The 25,837-nt window shown below is 43.8% G+C and overlaps 1 protein-coding gene across 3 annotated transcripts in view; it reads right to left on the minus strand.

The window, feature by feature from the left end:
- abcc8 (ATP-binding cassette, sub-family C (CFTR/MRP), member 8) overlaps positions 1-25,837 on the minus strand; it is a 45,787-nt gene that overhangs the window by 3,473 nt on the left and 16,477 nt on the right. For all 3 annotated transcript variants that reach the window (XM_061676704.1, XM_061676705.1, XM_061676707.1), the window contains 25 exons: positions 24,719-24,883; positions 24,482-24,637; positions 22,227-22,361; positions 21,341-21,503; positions 20,688-20,728; positions 19,761-19,906; positions 19,369-19,483; positions 18,739-18,858; positions 18,284-18,356; positions 18,099-18,204; positions 14,192-14,224; positions 13,333-13,371; positions 12,918-13,016; positions 10,041-10,125; positions 9,652-9,732; positions 9,140-9,277; positions 8,915-9,040; positions 8,646-8,742; positions 6,550-6,797; positions 3,634-3,800; positions 2,736-2,963; positions 1,742-1,834; positions 1,520-1,622; positions 1,150-1,263; positions 89-209 (listed from right to left, as the gene is read on the minus strand). In XM_061676704.1, coding sequence (XP_061532688.1) covers positions 89-209; positions 1,150-1,263; positions 1,520-1,622; positions 1,742-1,834; positions 2,736-2,963; positions 3,634-3,800; positions 6,550-6,797; positions 8,646-8,742; positions 8,915-9,040; positions 9,140-9,277; positions 9,652-9,732; positions 10,041-10,125; positions 12,918-13,016; positions 13,333-13,371; positions 14,192-14,224; positions 18,099-18,204; positions 18,284-18,356; positions 18,739-18,858; positions 19,369-19,483; positions 19,761-19,906; positions 20,688-20,728; positions 21,341-21,503; positions 22,227-22,361; positions 24,482-24,637; positions 24,719-24,883 — 2,992 coding nt within the window. The remainder of the gene's footprint in view (positions 1-88; positions 210-1,149; positions 1,264-1,519; positions 1,623-1,741; positions 1,835-2,735; positions 2,964-3,633; positions 3,801-6,549; positions 6,798-8,645; positions 8,743-8,914; positions 9,041-9,139; positions 9,278-9,651; positions 9,733-10,040; positions 10,126-12,917; positions 13,017-13,332; positions 13,372-14,191; positions 14,225-18,098; positions 18,205-18,283; positions 18,357-18,738; positions 18,859-19,368; positions 19,484-19,760; positions 19,907-20,687; positions 20,729-21,340; positions 21,504-22,226; positions 22,362-24,481; positions 24,638-24,718; positions 24,884-25,837) is intronic.

Below are 25,837 nucleotides of genomic sequence, written 5' to 3' on the forward strand. Positions count from 1 at the left end.
AGCCAAGTTTGAAGGACTTTGGATACCCGGTTTCAGTGCTTTCATGGTGCAGAACGTTTTCTGCTTTAAGATTTAAGGCGGGACTCACTGAGCAGACCCTCAAAATTCTCGGGTTCCGTTTTGAGGAGGCCGTTAATTCTCTTGACAGATCCCAGCTGTACTTCCATGTCGGCCAGGTTGCGCACCATCCAGTTCAGGTAGTTGGAAACCTGACAGATAAAAGGCATTTGTCGTTTTCCTGCTCTTGCTGCTCAAATAGAAAAGAATTATGAGAGGAGGGATTTTTTTTTTTTTTTAGGGTTACGACAAAAACGTTCTTCAAAGTCCAAAGTTTACACACGGATTTCGTGAGTATTTGGTACCATGGCCTTGAAACTGTATGACTTGTTTTGGACATCCGTCCGCAAGCCTCTCACAATGGTTAGCAGGAATGTGGACCCATTCATCCTGACAGAACTGGTGTAACTCAGGTCTGCCCGCACACGGCCCGAAAAATGTTCAATAGGATCGAGACCCGGCCTTTGCGATGGCCACTCGAAAACATTAACGTTGTTATCCTGAAGCCACTTTGGAACCAGTTCAGCAAAATGCTTCGGGTCATTGTTCAATGGGAAGACTCGTTTGCACCCGAGCTTGAACTTCCTGGCTGACGTCTTGAGACGTTGCTTCAGTATTTCCACATAGTTCTTGTGCATACAATTGCACATATTTGTCATTAGGTCAACATGGTATGGTATGGTATGGTGCTTTTCCACATGGTGTACCCATAAAATGCAAAAAACACATTCTTTTTTATGATGTATTGCATTTCATCACGTTTTGTTATTGTATTGGTGTAAAGAACAAATATGTGGTGGATTCCAAAATAATGATCTTTGGTTTTAATCCACTATTTTTAAATGAATTATCCAAAATTGAGAAAAGCAATCCAAATGTCATCAAATTGAATGAGTTGTATTACTTTAAGAAAGCAATTGAAATACAATACTGTTACGTTTTCAACAGGGTAACTTGTAATTCCGACCAACTATTTCCAAAGTAATCAAGCCAGCGCTGGCTGTGACGTATTGCCCATTGTCATAGGCTTAGAGAGCTTACTGCAGTCACACTTTAGACATCCAACACACACACACACACACACAGTCTCACCATGAGCGCATAGGTGAGGCCCAGCCCCACCAGTCCGGTAGACAGCCCATCGTAGAGCGAGTTGGTGATGGAGGCCGCCGCTGCTACCAACACCACGCAGGCCCCGATATATTCCTGCAGGCATTCAAGTCATTCCAGAATGTTGGGGTGATTTCATGCACAGCGTGATGACGTTCAAAAGAGATAAGCGGTCTGTTTATTGCCAATGAAAGGGCTGGATTTGTCCAGGGATCCATAAACATCCAAAAGGTCATTTCCACGGGGGGCCAGGTGAGCAGCCCCGGAATAAACCACGGCACGTCGCGGCGCGGCGGTGACAGGGTGGAACATTGGAGCGGCCAGACCGGTGCAAATACAAAGAAGTCCTTACCATACGGACCTCCAACCACCGATTGGCCGCTGTAAGGAAAAGCGAGGCGATGTTGTTGGCGTCCGTGAACTGCAGTAACCTCTGTCTGAACCGGGGCTCATATCTGAGGGACGTGAAAACGTAGTTGTTTTGGGATGTTCATCATTGGGCTCCTTTCTGGGGCAAAGAGCCTCTGCCATCATGGTGACAGCATAAGCGCTTTGAAGAAGCTCGTGCACTCGCCTGAGGGCCCTGATGGTGGTGAGACCCTCCACCGTCTCGGAGAAGTGGGAGAGCAAAGGCAGTTGGGTGCCGTCCTCCAGCTGCTGCAGGTCCCTTTGCAAAAGAGGAGGGAACAACAGCTGCTTAAGCAAACTTCTGCAAAATGAGATGATGAGCCTTCTCATACTGGTATGGAACCTATCTTTCACTTGAAGGAATAATGAGAATTTCTCGAATACGCATAATTAAGTGCATGCTCAATTTAAATTGTGGGATATGATGGGATATTTCAAAAAAAACATATATATATATATATACAAAATTTCAGGAACCTCCAAATATGAACAATTTCATGAGACATCTTTGTGCCTTTGTTTGCCACACTAATTCCAAACCTAGGACAATTCTCAGTTTGTGGAAACAATGGAGACATCCTCAAAGCGGTAAGGCTTCAGCAGTCTCACAATACATTTGAGCAGCACTTGTTATGATGCTTTTACATTTTCCACTTGTTAACGTTCTTGTTATATATTAATAATGCATTCACATTACACCTTCATCATTACAGTTAATGGAACAAGCATTAGCCAGGCATTATTATATATATATATATATATATATATCCCGCAGGAAATAATGCCTGGCTAATGTCGTGATGCCTATATCTATTGTCTATCGTACATAGACTCGCAGCGCAGACAGAGCGGGAGGAGCATTTCGGCGCTGTTAACTCTGAGGAATACAAGACACACGTCTGCACCCTGGAACATGCTTTTTTTGTACAGTCAAACATTTTTTTTTGTCAAGCCATTCGCCTTTGGCAACACATTTGGAATTAGGAAGCACACGAATTCCTCGCATCTAATGAAAGCGACTCGCCTCTGAGGAGTACGATAGGTCAAGATTGACCAAGCGTGCGGTAAGTTTAGATGAAATAGGAAACCTTTAACATTTCCGAGCTTTTATTCATCTTGTGCAAACACTGACCCACATGCCACGGTCCCATCCGTCTCACCTGGAAGCCACCCGAAAGTATTTCTGGATGAAGTAGCAGGTGACGGCCAGTGGCAGGAGGGCGACGAGGAACACGGGAGTGACGTAGCAAATGACCCCCAGGGCCGACACGCACAGCAGCGCGGAGCGAGACAGACACTCCAGGGTGGTCGGGATGTGCTGGTCGATTGTGTTTGTGTCTGTGGAGAATCGGTTGAGGATGCTGCCGAGTGGAGTGGTCTCAAACAACCTGGAATATCCCAAAAAAACAACAACAACAACAACATCAATATCCATCCATCCATTTTCTATGGATTCAAGAGATTCAAGCCTGGACTGCTCACCGACTAGTGCACCAACTAAAAACAGACAAAGAACCATTCACACTACATGTGCAATTTAGAGTCCTCAATAAGTCCGACGCGCATCTTTGTGCAATGTGGGAGGAAACCAGAGCGCAATCGCACGCAAGCACAAGGAGAACATGCCAACTCCACACACGAGGGCCCGAATCGAGACTCCAATCCGGAACCTCTCGATTCGTGACGTGCTACGTATTTGACTTACTTTGAAAATCTTATTGGAATACTACTTTAGATGAAGACGTCGGCTACCGTCGTCGGGTTGAGATTCATTATGTGTGATGCGAGTGTGTTAATTCATCTGTGTGTGTGCGCGCGTGTGCGTGCAGTATGTGTATTTACACATGACATTCAGGGCCGTGCGTGTGTGGGTGTGCGTGTCTTTGTATAACAAATCTCTCTGGGCTTTGTGGAAGGCAAGCAGATGGTGCTCGGAGTAATGGAGCGGGGAAAAAAAATGCTTTTAACCGTGTTTCTGCTTTTAATACAAACACACACATTGTCGATGTCTTTGGCACATCACAGCATCGAGCTGCTACTGTACAGAGAGCGTCGTACCTCATGGGGGCCAGGGTGATCTTGTTCAGGAGGTTCTGGTGGAGCTCCTTGGCCACATTAAGGCCGGTCCACTCCACAGCCACGGAGGTGGCCAAACACAGAACGATGCCCAGGCAGCACAAGACGCTGAACACCGACAGATACCACGAGTGACTGAAGCCGCAGTCCTGTAACAACACATGAAGGCCAGCCATTGGAAAAGCGTTCCAAGTAGTATATGTCACGACGCTGCTCTGAAACTACAGTTTTGGGTCGGAAGTGGGTCGTGAACACACGTCTCCGGGGGTGACTGCCAACTAAACGCCGCGCCTTTGAGGCATCCTCACAAACATACAGTACAATCGATTCCTGTATTATCCCCGTTAGCCGTGAGCTTAATTGAAGTATCTTGGTTCCGAGTAAAGCACATCAAGAAGCGACGGTGTTAACATCTCGAGGCAGGAGTACATTGTGGAGGAGTCAATCCCAAGTTCCGACATGAACCGCCGAGCTATGGGCGTGCAATACCGCCTATGACAGTGAGTCTGGGAATGTACTTATAAAGCAGATGCTATCACGCTAAGTGTACCTTTACGTGACAACAAACTCATTTTGCATCAAACTTTCAATTGCAGACAACAACAATGGCAAGCCTGTGGAATTGGCCAAAACCACTGTAATTTGCGTGCCAGACCAGTAGTTGGTGAGAACGCTTTGGTGAGTAAGGTGGCAACGCTCGATACAATCAAGGCAGTACTGATACACTTCAACGGAGAAAACATACAAACTCAATTGCAGGAAGAAAAAAAAAAAGATCAAAATGGCAGTTTTAACAAGCCCCAAAAAAGCAGGTGTCATCTTGTTTCGATCACTATGCAAATGTTTAGTGAAGGCCAGTGAACTTGTCAAACAGGGCATGTCAACAAAGTGCGAAACATGAATTAATAAGTGTGCAATAAAAACACGGCTAAAGAGTTCGGGTTCACTTTCATGACCGCTACGGAATGTTCCGAATCAACTGATGGACAAACATGCCTAAATCAGCACTTACTTTGGCTTAACTTGCTTGAAACAGCAGGAACGACCGCCCTTAATATATATTTGATCACACATGCGTTGCTCACTACATTAATCCACTGGCACGTGCACAGACATTTTTGGGGCCAGGTGCTCAAGCCAAAGAAAGGGCACCCATCATCAAAATGATTCCTCCAATTAAGAGAAAAAGATACAATCAACACAGTCAACAATACAACCATGAACAAAGAAGGTGAAGGGAAGCTACAGTGGATAGAAAAAGTCTAAACACCCCTGTTCAAATGGCAGGCTTTTGAGCTATACAAAAATGAGATAAGATAATCATGAAAAAAACTTTTCCCCACTCGTTAAAGTACAACCTGTACAACAAACAAAAACAAAACTTTGAACCTGGGTCCTCGGAACTGTGAGGCAGACATGCTAACCAGTCAACCGCCGTGCCACCTAATTTGATTGATTGATTTATTTTGATTTGATGAATGAAAACGGGTGGGCCGCAACAAAAAAGGGCCGCTTTTTTTTTTTCATCCAGCGCCTGTTAATCCGCACTAGGAACAGCAAACACCTTCGCTCGTGCGATTCCTATATCTGTTCATGGTGAGTGTGCGGCGCACGACAGCAGGCCGGCAGCCGTACAACACCGCCAAGGGAGGAAGCAGACGGTGATTATGATACGATAGCAGGAACTGGACTTCGCTGTGTCTGCGGAGATGAAATACACTTGGCAGAGGTTCACTGCACTGAAGTTTAGTCAAGTGTCCTTTGGCACCAAGCACACGGTTTACCTTCTACTTAAGTCATTATGAAGTGTGTTGGAGTGGAACTAAAAACAAGAGAGTAGGACGAGGGGCCTTTCGGAGTCCTTCGCTTCCACATGACCATGGGAAATGTGAGCTGCCACACACACACACGCACGCACAGTAAATGTATATTGAGTCATCAGTTTGTTGATTCTGCTGTTGTGATGAAGAGGCTGGCGTGTGGTTGCTTCTGGGCGCGTTAAAGAACACTCCGTCTGGAGCTGGCAGTCCGTGGTTGTGCAAGTGTTTTTGGTCAGTGTGACTCAACAGTGATTCACAGATTAGCGGCAACGTGGTGATGTAAATTTGTCGTGGCCCGCGCAAGACATTGATATGAGGGACACTTTGCGGTAAAAGCAAAGGAAAATGTGAGCGCAAATCAAGCGGTCAAGCGTTCACACGTGTTTTGCTGCAAAGCTGAAACGAAATCTAAATATTGACATTATAGCACATAGAGCAACAGTCACAATTTCTTTGCTGGATTTCAGCCCAAGGACAAAATGTGATGTGGTTGGGTTAAAAAAAACAAACAAAAAAAGCTTGCTAGTTTGCACAGTGGTGCAAAAATACGTTGTTACATGGCACAGTCAGTTACCACTGTCCTTACTATTTTGCATTTGATTGTTTTACTGTATACTCAGGGCCTAGAAGTGTTTCTTCATACAACTGTTTACGGCAATTATGACTTTACAACTGGAACAAGCGTAACAACTGTAGTGACAGACTACATTGCTTTCCAATTTATGTACAAATTTATTTTCACCTTATGGTGTTCACACCATAACCATTCCCAGAATGCAAATGGTAAACATCCTCACGTGTAATTCTGTTCTTATGCCATGAAAGTAGCCAGCTGACATACAGACTAAAAAAAAAAAAAAAAAAAAAAAAAAAAAAAAAACAGCTTGCCAAAATGTGGTTGGACACAAATCTGGCAATTTTTCGTTGACAGTATTTTCCCAGCATTTTGACTCTGCAATGGCATCCCTCAGCATTATGTCAAGGAATTCAACGAACATCACTTTCGTACACTGCTGGTCAAATAGTTAGTGAAGGAGGAACCAAAAAAAAAACAAGATGAAAGATTTCTCTCCCTCACCTGAACAAGCGTGCAGTTGCGCGCCGTGGCGTCCGACTTGGCCGTGATGACATTTGACGTCCAGTGTGCCAGCCAGTAGTCTATGGACACCATGAGTGTGTGTTTTAGGAGCTGCGACAGGAGGAGCAGGGTGAGAAGAAGGATCCCAGCCGAGGACAGGTAGGTGCCACAGGAGCGCCAGGGTATGGTGGCTCGTTGACGCATTACCTGCGACAGGTTGTCGTCACCGTCGCTCTCCAAGGATTCTTCTGTAGACCAGAAAGAGACGAGTTCATTGGAAGGACGTTACTTACATCATAAAGAGCGACACATTTCTCTTACCTCGAATGAACTTCATTCCTTTATTTGGCCGCATTGTGCTGACGCCAATAATTGCCGCTGTACCGTACTCCCTAAAATCTATCCGACACGTTCTTCAGATTGTTTCAGCTACTATCTGTCAGCCAGCTGCGAAGGCCGATTTGCAGCGCTGGTAACCACAGCTACACGAATGTCGAGTTCAACATCAATCCCGCTAACAAACTGCCTCAATGGAAGTAACTTCATGAAAGTAATTTCATGAGGGGGTGAGCTCATTCAAAATCAGTATAGGCGTATGTAAAATAAATAGTAAACAAATCTAGGTGTGCATAATGGTTACAATTGTGAAGCGAACGAGAGGCCTTGGCGGAGGTCTGAGTTGTGTCCTTCTCCTCGTACGTGTTCTTTTGCAGGCATGAATGCAAAGTTTTGCGGGAGCAACAGAGCATACAGCAACTTAACACCTGCTGTCAACATACATATTTCCACGCACCGTGCAGCAGGTCAAGGAGCACGAGGCTGCGCGTGAGTGTCGACAGGAAGGAAGGCGAGAGGAAGGACGAGCACGGTTCACCATCATTGCACACCATGCAAGCGGGTCTTTGGAAAGTTTGCGCTGGCTTGTGCCCCCCCCCCCCCCCCCCCCCCCCCCCCCCCCCCATATGGCTGCATTTGGAGGTTCAGTGGACAAATTAAAATAAGATTTAACTTAAGTGGACCAAAAAAAAAAAAAGAACTCTTTATTACCAATGATCTTATGACTATAAATACATAAATAATAAACAAATATTTTAATCGAAAAAAACCACTTTTGTGTTATTTATGGATATTTCCAATATATGTGTTGGGCTCCAAGGCTAAAACCCTTTAGTTGTTCCTAAGGAAGACTCATCCAACATTTGGCACCTTTATCCACTCTGTAATGATTCGTCTGAAAAAAATTGCACTAAGCCTGTGGACTATAAGAGAAAGGTAGGATAGGACAAAGTGGAATAAGGTTGTGTAAAGCAGATTAAAGTACAGTAGTGTCGTGTCAAGGAGATTAGCGTACAGGAGTGTGTCAATGAGAGTCGATTAGAGTCTAGTAAGCGTGTGTGTCAAGGAGATTAGGATCGAGTCTGGTCGTGTAGTGTCAAGAAGATTAGGGTAGCGTACGCTAGAGTTTGATCGAGTAGAAGAGTAGGGTTGAATCAACGAGTGGGGTAGAGTGGAGGAGGGGAGCCACTGCGAGTACAGCACAGTAGAGTACGGTAAGCAGTCAGGAGAACTGGATTGTACCCTTTTGACCGTTGCAACAGGGAAAGAATGGCACACAGAAGGTGTGTAGTGTTTCCGCTCAATGCTAACATCTATGCAAGGGAGGAAAATTGAAAATAAGCAGATGAGATGGTTACCAAAACAACTGCGCTTGGGTTCGTGACTTACTGTAGCCACATCTCCATCCGAACTTTAATACAGTATGTTACGTCACCATGACTCAGACCCTATCATAAACATTCATGTGTATGTTAACTGGACCAGCTGTGTCACATTTTCTTGGGGAATTAACAATATAGCTGCAACTCATATCGTTTTCCTTTGAATCTTAAAAAAAACATGATCTCATTGGTGGATAAGGCTTGATGTCTGGAAATAACAAACCAGGCTGATTGTGCTGCTGCTATGAACACAGGACACAATTGCAGGAGAGAAAAAAACACACACATGGAGCTGCAGTAAGATCGAGGACTGAACCCCCTTTTCTTCGTTATGTCCGCATGTAAATGTGCATCGGCAGTAGTCCTTTGACCCCTCACCTTCCTCATCCTCCTCGGTCTTAGCAGCCTCTCTAGAGTACATTGTTCTCCGCAGGTTTTTCCTCTCCATATCTGTCATGCTTGATGCAACGGTCTCCTGGAAAGGAGATGGGGAAAAAAAACATGGTCTTTCCCCAAAATACAGGAGACAGCAATGTGTTTGCACATTGTGTGAAAACCTATCCCATCTAAAATTCATTACACACAGCAAAACATGCTTGACTGTTAGTTTAAATAAATTGCACTGCAAGTGGCTGCTGATTGATTACCGTCTCAAACTCCTGGTCCTGTCTGTGCATCAGTGTCTTCCACTGCTCAAAGAGCTCAGGTTCAGACTTCTGGATGTCCTTCAGTGTACCTTCAGTCTGGACGGTGCCATCTTTCATGGCAATAATCTAAGAACACACACAAATAGCGGCATCATTTTGTAACTAACGGAGCATATAGATAGAACCGGCGTATACAGTCCACACACACATAGACAAAGCTCTCACCCAGTCGGCATGCAGCAGGTACTGCAATTTGTGTGTGACCAGAACCACGGTCCTCTTCTCTTCTCTCAGAAGCTTGAGGATACCATCTTGCATAAGATGGTCACTCAAGTGAATGTCTAAAGCAGAGAATGGGTCGTCCTGTAAAAGGACATTCAAAGTGTGACAAATTCAAGGGAACATCCTGCATTAGTGCCTTGGTGGGCCACAATGAGCTGGCAAAACTAAGTCATCTACAAACAATCAAAAAGGAGTTCAAAGTCCACTCATCATACTGATTTCTTGTTTGTGTTTCTTGGAGATTGCCAGGCCAGGGTCAGATTGACCAACACTATTTGCAAGAAGAGCATATTGTATCTACAGTATGACCTGCGGGCATATCCTGACCAGTACATAGAACTGTTTCCAGTTTCAGTTTCCAAAATTGTGAGATGGAAGAAATGTACTCAGATGATCTGCTGCTCTGAAGGGATGATTTCTGTGTCATACAGTTTTTGAGTCAGTAGCTGACTCACCAGAAAGACAACATTGGTCTGCTGATACAATGCTCTGGCCACACTGATACGCTGCTTCTGCCCTCCGGAGAGGATGATGCCCTGTAACAAATTGAATGAGAGATGAGACGGTATCAGCTTCAATCACAGAAAGGAACAAATAACATCATTAAATGCATGAATGTGTACAGCCTCTGGGGTCAGACCGGTTTATACCCTGGATGAAGAAACGGCACGGGCAACGATCGATCCAAGTGCGCACACCGGCATTACATCCTAACAGCGCAGTAATGATGACAAATGTTGCTGCCGTGTAGTGCAGTGAGTCCCAGTGAAATGAGCGATGACCAGATGAGGCAATAAAAATGCCCACAGAGGAATCCAAATGAATTGTGCTGTGCGCTACTGACCCTCTCCCCGATTTCCGTCTGGTCCCCCTGAGGAAGGATGTCGATGTCAGGCTGAAGAGAGCAAGCCTCAATGACAGCTTTGTATCTAGGGGACACCAACACAGATAAAATACTGAAAAGGAGCAAAATGAGGTGCCATACCCACAATAGTACAAAAATGAAACTGTAGCCTTGATACTTCCTCTGCTGTTCGGAATGGTAGACAGCAATGCATCAATAGTGGACCGGAAACTCGGCGCACTGCTTGGATTCAACGCTCAGTGGATATTATAATCAATATGTATCAATCAATAATCTAGCAATTTACTATAGCTGGGCTCGTCGTGAATGCTGAGAGAAATAAAGACTGACCATTAGACAGTGTCAAAAATGAAAGTGGTTGGTGAGTAACTACTAAATAAAGTTCATGTATTTCATCAAAAATCACTAGCGCAACCAAGCATAGAAGTCCATTAGAAGCAGCTTCTGAAAATGTACCATCCGAGCGAGGTAAGTCATTATCATAGATTAAAGCATGTGACCTATGAATAAGTTCATGACAAAGCTTGATAATTAACATTATTATAAAAGCATATGCTTGCTGAGTATTAACAACGAGCACTTTTATAATCTCTTCATGGCCTCATGCACTGATTACAGGAGACTTTTTCAATCAACACATCCACTTTACACCGTGGCCCCATGGAGAGCACAACTGTAAGTGTCTGTGTTGGCTCACAACGAAACCTCATTAGCCTGTTCCACTTAACACCCCGATTACTGTGGCAACATGAAATCTTCATTAATTGGAGGACAGTTGCGAGCTACTGAGCACTGCCAAGAATCGTGGACTGAGTGGACCAATGCCAGTTCACAGGGACATCATTAATTCATGTGACGTCTAACTCGTGGTTCTATTGCAGACTGAATACATTTTCCTTTTATGTTGGGAATGTCTAGAAAGACAAGTGTCCAGTTAGAGTGAGTATTCGAGTTTGACCTCATCTGTTTTGATTTGGGTTTTAAACGGGAGGTGGGGGGGGGGGGGGGGGCGGAGGTTCCGGAGTCTGGGTGCCGAGCAGCCGTAGGCTCGGACACCCTCGGTGCTGAGGCGAAAGGTGGGGGTGGTAAGGAGACGAGCAGAGGTTGAGCGGAAGGTGCGAGAGCTAGCGTATTCCTGCAGAGGTAAGTGGGGGCTGAGTTGTGGAGAGCCTTGTGGGTGAGGAGGAACTTTTTGTCAAGGATGCGGTATTGTACAGCCAGCCGGTGAAGTTGGATGAGAACAGGGATGATGTGTTCAGATGATTTGGTGTGGGGTGAAGTTTTTGGTGGCTCAGTTCTGAATGAGTTTTGAATGTTGATGAGTTTGGAAGGGAAACCAGAGAGGAGAGCGTCGCAATACTGTAATCAATACGGGATGTGACAAATGCGTGGACCGGGATTTCAGTGTTGGATTGGGATGGTGATGGGCGGAGTCTGGTGATGTAGCAGAGGTGGAAGAAAGCACTCTGGGTGATGTGAATGTGTGGTGCAAATGAGAGGGTGCTTGACGTGGGAAGAAAAGGGTACTGGGAAATGTCATTGATGATTGATGGAGCAGGGATGAATTGTGACTGGGAGAGGGTAAATTTTAGGCCCATGAGTAGAGCCTCAGTTTTATTCCCGTTTAGTTGAGTTGAGATGTTTTTGTTCATCCAGGTTGTGATGTCTTCCAGGCAGGTGGTGAGGAAAGTGGGTGGAGTTGCAGAGATGGGTTGGGAGAAGATGTAGACCTGTGTGTCATCAGCAAAAGAGTGTAAAAGGATACCATGGTGATGGTGGATTCAGCCCTGGGTAGGAGGTAGATGGTGAAGAGAAGGGAAACCAAGACTGAACCCTGGGGTACACCCAGCGTGACATCTGTGCACCCAGACTTGTGATTCCTAATGCCTAGATCAGACTAAAGGATCTTAGCCCCGATATTGGCCCTATTAGCTATCGCAGGCGATTTCTCAGATTAGGCCCAACACATTTTGTCAGGAACGACAACATTTCTTGTAGCGTGACATAATCCATGACCAATGATTTGGCCCTACAATAGCCCTACAACGCCAAAATAAAAAGTCTAGCATGTTTGATTTTGGGATATCTTCTGTGTCGTGTGAACATATTAATGACAATTCTCCCACAGCACACCTTGACTTCGACCAATAGGATTGCGTATTGTGACCGGCGCTTCGCCTCCTGTGTTTGCTGTTGTCAACATACTTGGTCAACGTTGTCACCATTTATTCACGCGCACAAGCCAATGTTTACCAAAGCTTTAGGGCATGATTTAACAGAATTCCAGCATGTTTACGAGCAACCGTTAGTGCTAGCACTGGCTTGTGCATTTAAAATGGGACGTCTTCAACGGTGTGGCCCGCCATATTTCAATCTTCTCCAATCAGAGCAGATTATTTCCTCTCCTTTAACAGGCAAATAGTCTGGCATGTTGACATCGCTATGTTCGGAAGATGACTCAGCAATCCGTGTGACACTGGAGCTTTGAACATTAGCGGTATACCCTTATTAAGTACAGAATGAGGTGGTGAAAAACCGCTGGTGACAAATGTGTCCACGGAACTCGCTAACAACTTTTCCCATACAACGATTGCTCCTTTCCACCCCCAAAAACCCCCGACCCCATAGCGCCGTGCTAGCCAGTATGTGGTATGATCAAAAAATATATAATAAAGCAGATCTCGTGTGTTTGTCTGCCTGCATTCGCACCGACCAGATGCACCAAAATCCTGTTAGATCCCCTGCATCAAAACTTAGACGAGGTTTGAGAACGCGTACTCTATTCTTTCCAATTGATTGTGCAGTGCCACTTCTTACGATCTCTTATGCATCCAAAAATCAGTTTTTCCAGCTTACCTGGTTTTGATCATTGGCATCTCAAATGTGATGTTCTCTACGACAGTGGCGTTCAACAGCCAAGGCTTCTGGGATGCGTAGGCCACTGCACATCTCTTCCTACCACAGGTGTCAAATGCAACACAAGAGTCAAGGCTAAGGTTAGAGAGGTTTTTCATCTGCGGGGACTGCTTGGCTCTAAAAGGTGATTATGCACGAAAGGAACTCAAGTCCATTAATAGGTGACTCAGTGATCATTAAGGAGTGAGATGTGTTTGTCAAGTCAATGTGCAGCTGAGGGTGAAGGGAGGCAGTGGGGGAGATTATGTTTCCTTTTTGGATAACCAGAAAAATGGCTGTTGGACTGTGCTCGTAATGACGATGGGTCTCCATGGGGACCGCCTTGCAAATGTCGCTGTGCCTTTCAAGAGCTTACCTGATATCGCCATCACCGGCTGTGTCTCTGTATGTGGGACTGCAGAGAAAATATAGCAAACATGTCAACACACAGATGCAGTCAACACTATTTTTCATGTCATACATCAGTCCTCTACCGATTAACAACAACAACAAAAAAACACTTCATCATACAAGCTTTCGTCTCTATAGTCCGATCATTAGTTGGCCTTAAGAATAACTAAATGAGAAATGTATACATCCCAAAACTTTATGTAAAGTTACACCAAGGTACAATACAAACCACAAGAACCGACATTGGGTTATTCGATATGATTAAAATGCTATAAAAGTGATCAATTTGAATAAAACAAACACATTGCAAATGGTTCTTTTGCCATCTAGCATGATGAAGAACAGCTCTGCTACCACCGAACACTGAGATTTTTGTGAAATATCGCTACTGTCCTCACATCTGTAAAGCCATCCCTTTTTCGAAAAGCAAAAAAAGAAAATATGAAATTGGCCACATTTGGACACGGGTTCCTGCCCGACAGTGACGATATGCAATTGCACAACGGGCGTGCCTCCACCTCTTTATTATCTTTAAGCAGTCAATGGCACATGAAGGTGGTGCTCCTCAAATGATGAGGGGGAAATGTGAAATGAAGAAAGAGTACACACACACACACACACACACACACATACGTGTATATGTATGTATTTACTGTATGTATACACATACGTGTACATGTATATGTATGTATGCACTGTAAGTAAACACTTCCATTTGTGTGTTAATTTGTTATTCTATATATAGACTACATAGACATATTTGCCAAATGTAATTACGAGGTCAAAGATTTTGGACTCAGTTTTTTCCCCCTCACAGCACTCACCTTTCATCACCGTCTGAGTCCAGATTCGGCAGGCTGCAAATAAAATCAAAGTCAACATTGCCGTCACGCAGAACAGAATATAGTATTAAGTCACTACGCTAACTTGCTCAAAAACTCATTTCCAGTCTATTAACAATGCTTAGTGGATCGATTTTCAGGGTGCAACAATTGCCACTTGTCCAGAGAAGCTGACTGATCACAGCTGAGCCCGGCCAGATTTATGGCAGCTGTGAAATGGCAGCCGCTACACCTGTGAGGGCGTTAAATGTTGTTGGCCGTTTAAGAACCAATGACGTGGAACGCACGCACGCTTTGTAGAACACAAACAGTGATACGAGTTACATCATATTTTGATAGTCAACGTTTTCGCTTGTATTACCATTCAATACTTCTGTCGAGCACGAAACAGCAAGTGTGAGAGGTGCTGACAGGATTATTGACAGGACTACGCAAAACCTGTACGAGGATTTATCGAGTTACATGCTTACTAAGACATTATTTAGTTACCAAATCCGTCTGTCCATCATCCATCTATCTCTCCATCCATTGTGATTTTATTTTTCTGTGTAAATAGTATTGCATTGTGACACAATCCAAACGCATGGTCCTGTCATCTCCCGTCTTATACTACTACACATTAGGATTTGTTTTAGTGAATCAAGCTTAATACGTTGACTTGTGTTCCGCTTTCAATTAAAAAATGACAAAGTCCAAAATTCTCAGCGTTTGATTTTTGTTGATGTGTGTGACTTCATATTAATGGCGGTTCATTGCTATCGACTGCCTCATTCTTGTCAGAATGCATGCGCCTAATTGCAGACACTGCTGCTTGCTGCGGTTGGACAAAGAAATACCAATACGGTGTTCCGCAACGTTCTACTTTTGTTAACAGTTCAATTAAATGACAAAGATATAATAAGCTTTACAGTACAAGTGCAGAAATGATAGTTTCTTCTCCAAACACAGAAGCAAAAAAAGAAAGAAAGAAAGAAAGGAAGGAAATGGGGGGTTGGTGAGTCCGGTTTGTGACACGGGCGGCATTCTGTGGGGTTAGCATTTCTGATTGTCTTCATCTTGGCATTTGGATAAGGTGGTGATGAATTAGCTTTCTACCCTGACTCAAGCATCCAGGACTATTGCTCCGACACGGCAATTAAGTCTTTAAGTCCTCACAGATGTTTGAGGAAGAATACAAGACTCTGGAAAGTCAATCCAGACGTTTGTTCCTAAATACATCACACATATTTGAAGACAATTGCTGAAAGCGTGTAAAAACTGAAAATCGGCATTTAAAAACTGCATTTTATGTTGACTTGGGTTATGGTTGTTTGAGATTCACATTTGTTTGATGCTCTGAAACACTGAAAAAAAAAAAATAAGAATTTGAGAAGGGGGCAAGTATTTTTTCATGGCACTGTATTCCAACCACTGGAAGCTTTGAAGGTCCCGTATTTGGACCTTTATAGACCTTTATAGAGTGACGCTCTAACATGGACTCAATTTAAAATGTGGCAATTTTATTTTAAAAAAAACAACACCCTGGTTTTGTCACAAGAGTGTCCAGAAAATGCCCCTCTGACAGCTACTTCTGTTTGACCCAGTTTTGTATCCCCTTTGTCCATATTCGGCTTTCGAAGACCCACTTGTGAGCGCCGATCTTCGCGGGTGATGTAGATAAGCCCGGGAAATTCAAATGACCTGATTTTAGGCCTCTTGGCAGAAAAACGCCTGGAACTCAGGAATGCGTGGACGATTTTAATTTCACGTTTGCAGAGACAATATTACATCCCAAATACTAGAAAAAGTGGGTTTGGCAAAATATGCCCACTTTAAGCCGATTTATTTTCACAGTTCAATCATGTGTAGGCATAAGAAAGTTGCCAGACGAAGTGGCATCCTTTTTCAGTGGGGCTTGGTTGCACGCATTCAGAGGACGTCGTTCGGAAGCGGAGGCAACGGCTTGTTTTCACGATTCTGAAGCCTCATTGGATTTGATTTTTTTTAATCGTTCAAAATTGTCAGGATTATTAACGATACTCTTCTTTGTGCTGTGTTCAATTCATTTCTTTATTTATTACAGGCACTTTAACACAGGTCAGAGAAAGTATCCAGATTCAGCAAGTGCTCGAATGCGGACTCTTACATTTTCACCTGTTTGAACAAACAATGAAACCATTTTTCTTATGCACAAATTAGAGCAGTCAGAAATTTACAGAGCATAACGACCATCCATCTATCTTCAACCACTAAAACAGTTTCTTCAAGAATGCAACGCATTCGATGTCTTCATCAGTAACTTAGGGTTTTGCAATTTCTTTTCATGGTTTTGTAAAAAAAAGTACATCTCCAAATGGATGGACAACGTTTATGTTAATAGCAATTATATTTCATCAAAAAGAATAGCCTTTTGCTTGAAGAGCCTCTACATACGGGTGTATTGACCGTTACGGAAATAGAAAATGCTGGATGAGGACGACAGAATCTCAATAATTGTGAATGAATGAACGAATGAATCCATGTTTCCTGTGCATGTTTTAAGTCACACGAAATGAAATCAGCACATGCTCCAAAGTTAAATCAAGTGTGAAATGTCAAAGTGCTCAGTTCTCCTAGTCGACACACGAACGCTGAAGGCAGCACTTTGAAAAGCACATTCAAAAAAAATTGCGTTTTTGAGATCATCCATGTGGATATTGCCCTAAAAGACCCATGGTCATCCAGTTGAAACTGTGAATTTGTCATCCTTTCTCACTTATTTTAATACATGTAATCTCTATTACCAAAAAAAAAAACCTGCTTATTAATTGCTACACAGTCTATATAGTTTGATACAGAGCAGGTTGCGCCATTGCTGTGTTTCAGTTAAGTACTGCAGCACCTACGGTTCAGGGTCACAGCCTTTCAGGGACTCTCGACTGCATGCTGAGGTTGTCATCCACTTTAATGAGCGAGACAGCCCAGACACACTCAGCTCACTTTGCCAAATTTGGGGCGAGAGAAGTGGGAATGAATAGAGTGCGTGAGGGTTCTGTTGGGGGTGTTCGGTGTATGGGGTCAGCTGCCGTATTTAAAAAAAAAGAAATCAGAGTAACTTGAACACTCGCTCAGTCATTCATCTGCTTTGGTTTCTCATGAATTCCCAAGGTGCATATTTTGATCTCAGCTGAATCAGATACACATACCACCCTTGCCCCCCCCCCCCCCCCCCCCACCACCACACAAAAAATATATATAAAATACAGTACAACTAAAATGGCGGACTAGCAGCTCTAAATAACTGATCTGAATACCTCAGGAATATAAATAGCAGCACAGGATTATTGAGTTTGGCAACCGACGAGGCAGGAGACAGAACTGATACGGTGGGAGGGATTTGCTAGGGGTATTATGTCGATCATGTGGGGAACACTTTGTTGACCAATAGAAAGTCACAGTTTTGCAGTGTAGGTGATGACATATTCACAAACTGCCTGTTTAACCTAATGAAGGCTAGTATCTTCATTGTTATTTGGTTTCCAATTGACTTGGACAAGAGGCGAGGTTCACCCTGGACTGATCCCACTTTCGAGTCTTGGCATGTTTTTAGAACGTGGGAGGAAGTCAAACCTTTGGCCTGAACTGAATTTGTGTAAAGTATATCGGTTTCCGTTCAAATACAGGTCTCCTATTGCTTTCTCATGAAGTACCGATCTCACTGATGCATCACATCTGTCTAGTACGCCATTTTTAACGACGTAGGAAGTCGAGACTACAAACTGCGTCTATACGTTTCACTGCAACTCTGACAACGGAATCTGACGATATCATTTAGTACGCGAATTAATCAATAAACCGCACGTCCCAATTGAAAAACATGATCGGAATGCACTGCGACAGAGAATAAATAATTGCCAAACCTGGAACTGACCTGTTCCAAGTGACGGTCCCTGACGCTCGTTGCATCTCGCCCAGTGCCGCAAGCAACAGGGAGGATTTCCCACAACCCACTTGGCCCACAATCATGGTCAGCTTGCCTGAAATGAACAACAATGAAGAAAGGCAAGACAGGAAAAGACAGGAGCTCGTTGAACAGTCAAACTTTGTGATGCGCACCGAAGGGAACCACGATGTCCACATTGGCAAGTGTCGGTGGTCCGTCTGTCCATGTGAAATAACCGCTGCATATCTTCAGAAAGCAGCACACACGTGTTTTTATTTGTCCAGCTCATTTCAGACACAAGGCAATGCGAAGCGCTTTATACGAGACATGAAAGGCATCGAGACAACACAAACGACATTCACAGTGCCCGAGTCGAAAAAAAAAAACACGAAAGAACATTGGTTCAAAAAGCAACCTTTCCAAAAATAGAATGATGAATTATGAGCTGTAACTGGGCAACACGACCGACATGATTGAATGCCTCTTAACGTCCTCTGTAAGCAGAGAGAGCCGTCACAATTCATTATAATCCATTCAAGTACCGAGCGTTAAATAAGCCGGCCAATCAATACAATCCCCAGAGGTGGCAGGAAATAAACACACTGCCTTCCATTTCGCTTAGTCTCACCTTGATGCAAACGTCTTGGTCCACAACTGGAGAGGGTCCATCACCCTCAGGGTTCCCATGCGAGCTGTAGTTGTTCCAGTCGTCTCTTGGGGGACGCTTCCTGTTCACCACTTTCAAGGGCTGCAGGATTTCAGACAAACAGGGATACGAAGGCTAAGGTTTAGCCGACGACTACAGGGGGATTTCACAGGCATGGTTGGAAAGAAAAGATAGAAAGTTGGGTTTGTGTCCCACTTGATGCCAATGTGAAGCGAACATAAAAAGGTGGGATTTTAATAGGGGGGGCAAATGCATAGTAATCATAAAGAAATGACATACTATTTGGGTTAACTGAAAAAGCTTTTTACTTTGGTCCATCAATCTATTTTCGATAGTGCTTTTCCTCATTGGAGTCGCTGGTTGAGCTGGAGCCTAGTCCAGCTTACTTTGGCCAAGAGGCAAGGCTGGACTGGACAACAGTCAAGTGTGGTACGAGTACCACTAGTGGTACGTGGGCGCTCTCTAGTGGTACGCGAAAGAATCACTGAATTAAATACAATTCAAATTTACATTTAAAACATCAAATACAATCAATCATACAATTGATACTTATATTTTCCCAAAACACTGAAATTATTGCAAGGGACTTACCACAGCCTGGTACCTATTTTGGTTGTGGTTGTTGGAGCCCGAGGTCAGTGTTGGTCTGGGCTCCAGCTCATCTCCAATCTCATCACTTGAGAAAAACTCGCTGAGTTTTTGAACACTGCAGGTCAGAAAGAGAGCAAGCAAATGTTGAGTCACTTGCATGAAATTTGAACCATCAAAGAAAAGGCAATGCAGCAGTGTTGCTCATGTTTTCAACCCACATTCAGCTGTAGACATTTACAGATGTTATTTGTCTCTTTAAAGTGTAAGCTGCAAAGAGATACTGCAGATTGCAGCTCACCTTCATATAAATGCACTGCACTGTATGTTGCTGCTCTACTGAGTCTGTTCTCTCCAAACAAACTACATCTCAGATGTTTTTCTTGCTTTCTCACCTGACAAGAGCCTTGACTGTGGAGCGCACCACACTGGAGAGCAGAAAGAGAGGCGTGACCAGGATGTGAAAGAGGGAGAGCGAGGCGAAGGCCACGGCTGGAGACAGGTCAGCGTCGTCAGAGATGTGCACGTGAACAACAAATGTCTGCAGAATGTGAGGACATAGACAATAGCTAAGAAGATTCTTTACGGTCACCGTCTTTCCATCTTTTGAACAACGAAATTGTTTTATTGCTAAATGCATGTGGCCTATTTTTATTTATCCATTCTTGCGTGTGCGTGTCTATTTCTAGACTCCATCTTTGAGTTCTGCATAGGGCGCTCATTGCGCCAACCCAATGTGACCACTAACGTCGACTACTTTACAGACTCCAAAAAAACAGCAGCTTTGTCATGCAGCTCTTAAATTGTGACTGCCCAAACTTGGATATTTCAGCCCACTTCTAACTTGAGAAAACACCTTGTGGTAAGTTACAGATCTTTCTATTGTTGTTTTGGCAGTGGATATACCAACATTAGCCGTATACTGTGGTGTCGCACACGCACACGCACGCGCACACACAATCACTCGGTCTGGTCAGCAAACAGTTTCTTCGTGGAGTCATTTTAGTGAATAAAGGAAAGAATGTTTCTTTAGGGGGCAGGGGGTTTTTTTGTTTCATAAATGGTCACCTTTCTCCTTTAAAGTCATTCCGATATTTCCCGACCGTCTTTATTCAACTTGCCATCACGCTACAACTATGAAGGTCTTCTATTAATATGGGCAGGGTTATGCGTTTAGTGTTTTTGGCACCAAGCCTTAGAGTCATTCACTGTCAAATGTCAGTGGACTCTTTGCTTTACATAGGTTGAACTAAGTACATGCACTTATCAGTGTTTACACACACAACAGGACGCAGACACATGATCCGCTGTTTCCTACTCACCGTTAACACAGCTGCAATGGGAATAGCTGCATTCATGAAGACTGAAAATCAACAAAAAGAGAAATACACACATGGTTATGAGGAGAATTTTGTTTTTGTCTGTGTGGAATGAACATTGGGACAGAATTCTTTTCAAGCAGGATATATTGAAAAGTATTGCAGTTTAGATTAAAACAAACATGGCGAGTCCCATGTTACCTTGAATATGTACTGAAATCTAATATTGACTGATTACTACTCAGAATCCGAATCCGAATCCGAATCCGAATCATCTTTATTTGCCAAGTATGTCCAAAACACACAAGGAATTTGTCTCCGGTAGTTGGAGCCGCTCTAGTACGACAGACGGTCAATTGACAGAACACTTTGGAGACATTAAAGACATTGACAAAAAACAATTGTGCAAAAAGGTGCAGAGTCCTCGAGCACTTAGAGCAGTTCGAACGACTCATATTGCAATAGTCCGGTGCAATGACCGTTGTGCAAAGGGCGCCGAGACTTCAAGGAGCGGATGCGGTTTAAAGTGACGAGTAGTGCGATCATCTGGGTCAATGTTGGTTCATTCAAAAGCCAATCACGACAGATAGACGTGACAGCTCATTTGTTGGACTTTTTGCACCGTTTCAAATAGGACAAGACTAAGGACCTCTTACTGGATATGGAAGCGTAACGCGCAAAGGCCTGCAGGCTGGTGAGCTCCTTGCCCCTGGTCTCCTCCACACTGTCGCAGAAGATGTGTTCCCATGCGTACAGCTTAAGTAATTTGATGCCTCGTAGCAATTCGTTGGTCTTCTTCAGGCGCTCGCTGGAGTATTCCTGAGAGGACAGACAGAGAAGAGATGATACCGATGTGAACATAGACTATTCACAAAAAGGAAGGGATAGTCAGCTTTTGTTTGACATTTCAGGGTGAACCTGAAATGCACTGCAGTGTAACCTTTACAGTTGAATGTAATTTGACCTTTGAGGCAAACTTTGACTGCACGTGTCCAGTTGTTTATTGCTTCAGTACATTTTGCACAATCTGCTGTTCTCTAACAAGGAGTTGAACAGCTCGTTTCTGAGCCATGAATTGTCCAATTCATTTCCAAGACAAAGCCGTAGCCAAAAGATGAGTATCTCTCACATTTCGTGTGTAGTGCATACTGTAGCTGTATGCTTATCTGACATCATTACATCCACGTCATTACTTGGTAAGATGTCACTTTGTTCCCTGGAAGAAAAGTGCGCAAACCAATATTGACGAACACTATTTGTCAGCTTCTGTCTGTGTACCCGACAGCTCATTTACTGAGTGAAACACGGAACAGTTGGACAGCAGGTGTAATGGCCTGGAAGAGTGGATTCAAACACGTTCAAGGCTCTAGCTCGGCTCAATCAATAAATAAAATATAAACAGCTCAAATGCACGGGAGTGTACAACTGTTGCTCCACATCACGTATATGTCAGCAATTTCACAGCCCGAGTGACATTCTGGCTTGCCCATTGCTATGGCGTGACTACGAAAATAGAAGGCGCCCGCCAATGGTAATGCTCACCAGAGTGCTCTTCTGTGTCTGCGACAGCTTTGTGGCAACAAAATACTGAATGGGCGCGAGCGCAGCGATGACAGTTGCTCCAATCAAGGCACTGATTCCTAAGAGGTAATAGAGCAGGACCACTCCCACTATAATCTACGTGTGGACGACAGGACAAAGAGGGAAATGTACATCAAAAGTCCATAACTAGGAGTTTCATGCTAACACTTGTATACTATTGTATTAAAATCTTGACACATACAGTATACAGTGTACAGTAGCTCTCCTTTGCATGCCTGCATGTGTGTGTGTGTGTGTGTGTGTGAGCGAGACCTGGTTCACAAATATACAGCAGCACGTGCTGAATTTGTCCTTGCGGGAGTATGATGAATAAAAGATGATTTATTCCACTGGGTTACAAAAAAAAAAAAATTGGGGGGGTTGTACATTTTCTCCGTTTTTTTTTCTACTGATTTAGCACAATTTAGCATCACTGAATCTGAAAATGTCGTGTTTCTCGTGCAGGTCAGGTTTTTATGCTGAGTATATATTTTTTTTAATATGATCTTATTAAAACGATTACATTTTTTATGACAGTATCGGTTGATTTTTTTTAGTCTTTTTTACTTCCCAGCTGAGATAGGTTTTTAAAAGATTGTTTTTTTTTCTAGCACAGTTTGTTATTCAAATGTGACAAACTTCGCTTATTGTAAATTGGCTGAATACGACTTAAGCAGGGAGGCCCGGACTTTCCTTTCCCCTGACACTTCTTCCAGCTCTTCCAGGGAGATCCCGAGCCGTTCCAAGGCCAACCGGGAGACACAGTCTCTCCACCGTGTCCTGATTTGTCCCCGTGGACCCCATCAGCCGGGTCTCGCCCGGAACATCTAACCAGTGTGGTGTTCGGGGGCATCCTAACCAGATGCCCGAGCCACCTCACCTGGCTCCTCTCCATGCGGAGGAGCAGCAGCTCGACTCTGAGCCCCTCCTGGATGAACGAGCTTCTCACTGTATCGCTAAGGGAGAGCCCGGACACCCTGTGGGGGAAACTCATTTTGGCCGCTTGTATCCACGATCTTGTTCTCCGATCGGAACCCGCAGCTCTTGAGCATGGGTGACGGTAGGAACATACATCGCGCTTTGCCTTTCAGCTCCGCATTGCTACAGATGTTGCACCAATCTGCCTGTCATTCGTGAACAAGACCCCGAGATACTTGAGGAACGGTCCTCGATGTCCATGCGATGTTGCAGAGGCGTGTCAACCAGGACAGACCAACAAAATCCAGAGCCTTAAGGAACTCCGAGCAGATCTCATCCCCACCCTGGGCCCTGCTACCAAGGAGCTTTTTAACCACCTGGGTGACTTCAACCCCAGATATAGGAGAGCCCGCCTCGGAGTCCCCAGACTCTGCTTCCTCATAAGAAAATGTGTCCGTGGAACTGAGGAGGTCTTTGAAGTATTCGGTCATGCACACAGACACTTATGTCTGAACTTGGAGTTGGTTATAGACAACCGCAGAAGTCCAATAACAGAACACCACTCGGGTTTTGATTTCTACAAAATGGTCCCCTACCGAAGTTGCTCTACCTTGAAAATCACTATGTAACGCTTCTGATTTATATGACTAATTTCGTGGTTTTCATATCTAACTCCACTAAATTGAATGCTTCACATTATGATGGTTAATTACCGAGTGAACTGCATCAAGTCTTGAATCATGCAGTCCATTATAGAACATTTCAGGCTAGAATCAGTCAAAGTGGCATTCATGACGTGGTTTCATCCATGTACTTTATACTTTAAAGCTAAGCTAAGCTAAGCCGGTGTAGGAGAAGTAATGTACTGTAATTACTACATTCTGTGCTTCGAAAGGGCAAAATGTAGCACTTTCAATACAGTGGAGCGTTGCGGACCGTGTTGAAGCAGACCTCGATGTTTATGCACAGGCACAGCAATGCTCATGCTGAAGGTAATGCTTAAGTTTTGTATGATTTCCCACTAAATTTTGTATAAACCCATTTCACATGAAGCTGTATGGGCACATAAACACTGTACAGCGCATATAACAAATGAAGTACGTAATATAAGAATGGACATAAACCAACACAGTATAGCATTACATTTCAGCTTGGGAAAATGCAGATACAAGATATACACAATTCATGTTTTGTGTTATGACATTGTAAACAAGACACAATCCATTGACACAGCAAATATCAAACAGAAAGGCAACAAATTACATGCAGCACTTAAGATGGACCTTCATGTATCCTACCTGGACGGGCATGGCCCACAGGTTCGGGCAGAGAAAAAAGAACCACATAAGCTGGTTGGTATCTATGGCAACCAGGTTGCAAATCTGAGCGACAGTTAGCTCGCCCATGGACATGTTGGATGTACACAAACGCATGATCTTGTTGTAGATTTTGGTCTGAGGAGATAACAGCCACAAGATGGACGGATCATTTTGTCAATTCACTCAATTTCATGGTGAATTCTAGATGCAGAGTACCTGTATGGCTCCACGTAGCTTGATGCCAGTCTCAATAGCCACATAGTAAGAGGCCTGGAGGAACGTTCTTTGCAGGAGCAATGCAAAAAAGAGCAAGACGGCCAGAACATATGCATTCTCCAGAAACTCCTTGGAGGAAATAAAATAGATCCCCAGCAACCTTATCTGGAAGGACAGAGTGGGACAGAAAGAGGGAGATAGACACAGTATACTGCCCTTGTTTTGCTGTCACCTAAACCATGGGTATTAAGCAGGATTTGACACTCAAAATCGGTGCAGAGTTTTAAAGGGAAAATATTAATAAAGGAACATCACACAGCAACCATCATTGTGTCAATGAAAGCATATCCAAGCACATCCATCACAAATGATTGAAAAGTGTGAGATGAAATGAGACTCAATGCCTGGGAATAGATATTGAATTGAATGTGATCCTAAAAGCTTTATTGTCCCTGGATGGATTTCAAATGATTAATTTATGGCTTCAATATCACACCAACCATTGATCTTTGAATCTATGCTCTGTATACAGTGTGGCTCTCACCCCACCACTAAACAACAGTTGCTCAGCCTTCTTTCTACGACGGACCTCCAAACGTGCATTCAGTCATAAGCACAGTTTTCTTTTATTGGATTTATTTCATACAGAAATGAAGAAAACTGGACTGTTCTCTCATTTTCACTCAGATTTACAGGGCTGCTTGTCACTGCATAGCCAACCCCTGCCACACACAGATAGCATTGCCTGGCTCACACCGCCTGTCCTGTCCCGTCATGTCCCGCCCTGTCCTGTCCCATCCAATTCTATTTGCTACCTGTTGCATCCCTTCCCCATAGGATGGAGCACTGCCCTTCCGCTCTACTTGTAAATAAAATCCAACTCCTATGTAATGTTATTGTTGTCATGTGTTGATGTGCTGTTATTGTTTTTGTTGCTCTTTTTACTCTGTTCGATTTTTCTCAAACTGCATTTTCCATCTAGGTCCAAAAAAAAACAAAAAACAGAGGGAGTATATCAAACTCTTCTTTCGCACAGGAAAGTTATTCAAGCATGAAAAGGCATACTGTTTGACTAAGATGCCAAATGTGGCATGTAACAAACAAATAAATCAATAAAAT

This window comes from Phycodurus eques, chromosome 5 (assembly GCF_024500275.1).
Source record: "Phycodurus eques isolate BA_2022a chromosome 5, UOR_Pequ_1.1, whole genome shotgun sequence".
In the NCBI taxonomy this organism is placed as follows: Eukaryota; Metazoa; Chordata; class Actinopteri; order Syngnathiformes; family Syngnathidae; genus Phycodurus; species Phycodurus eques.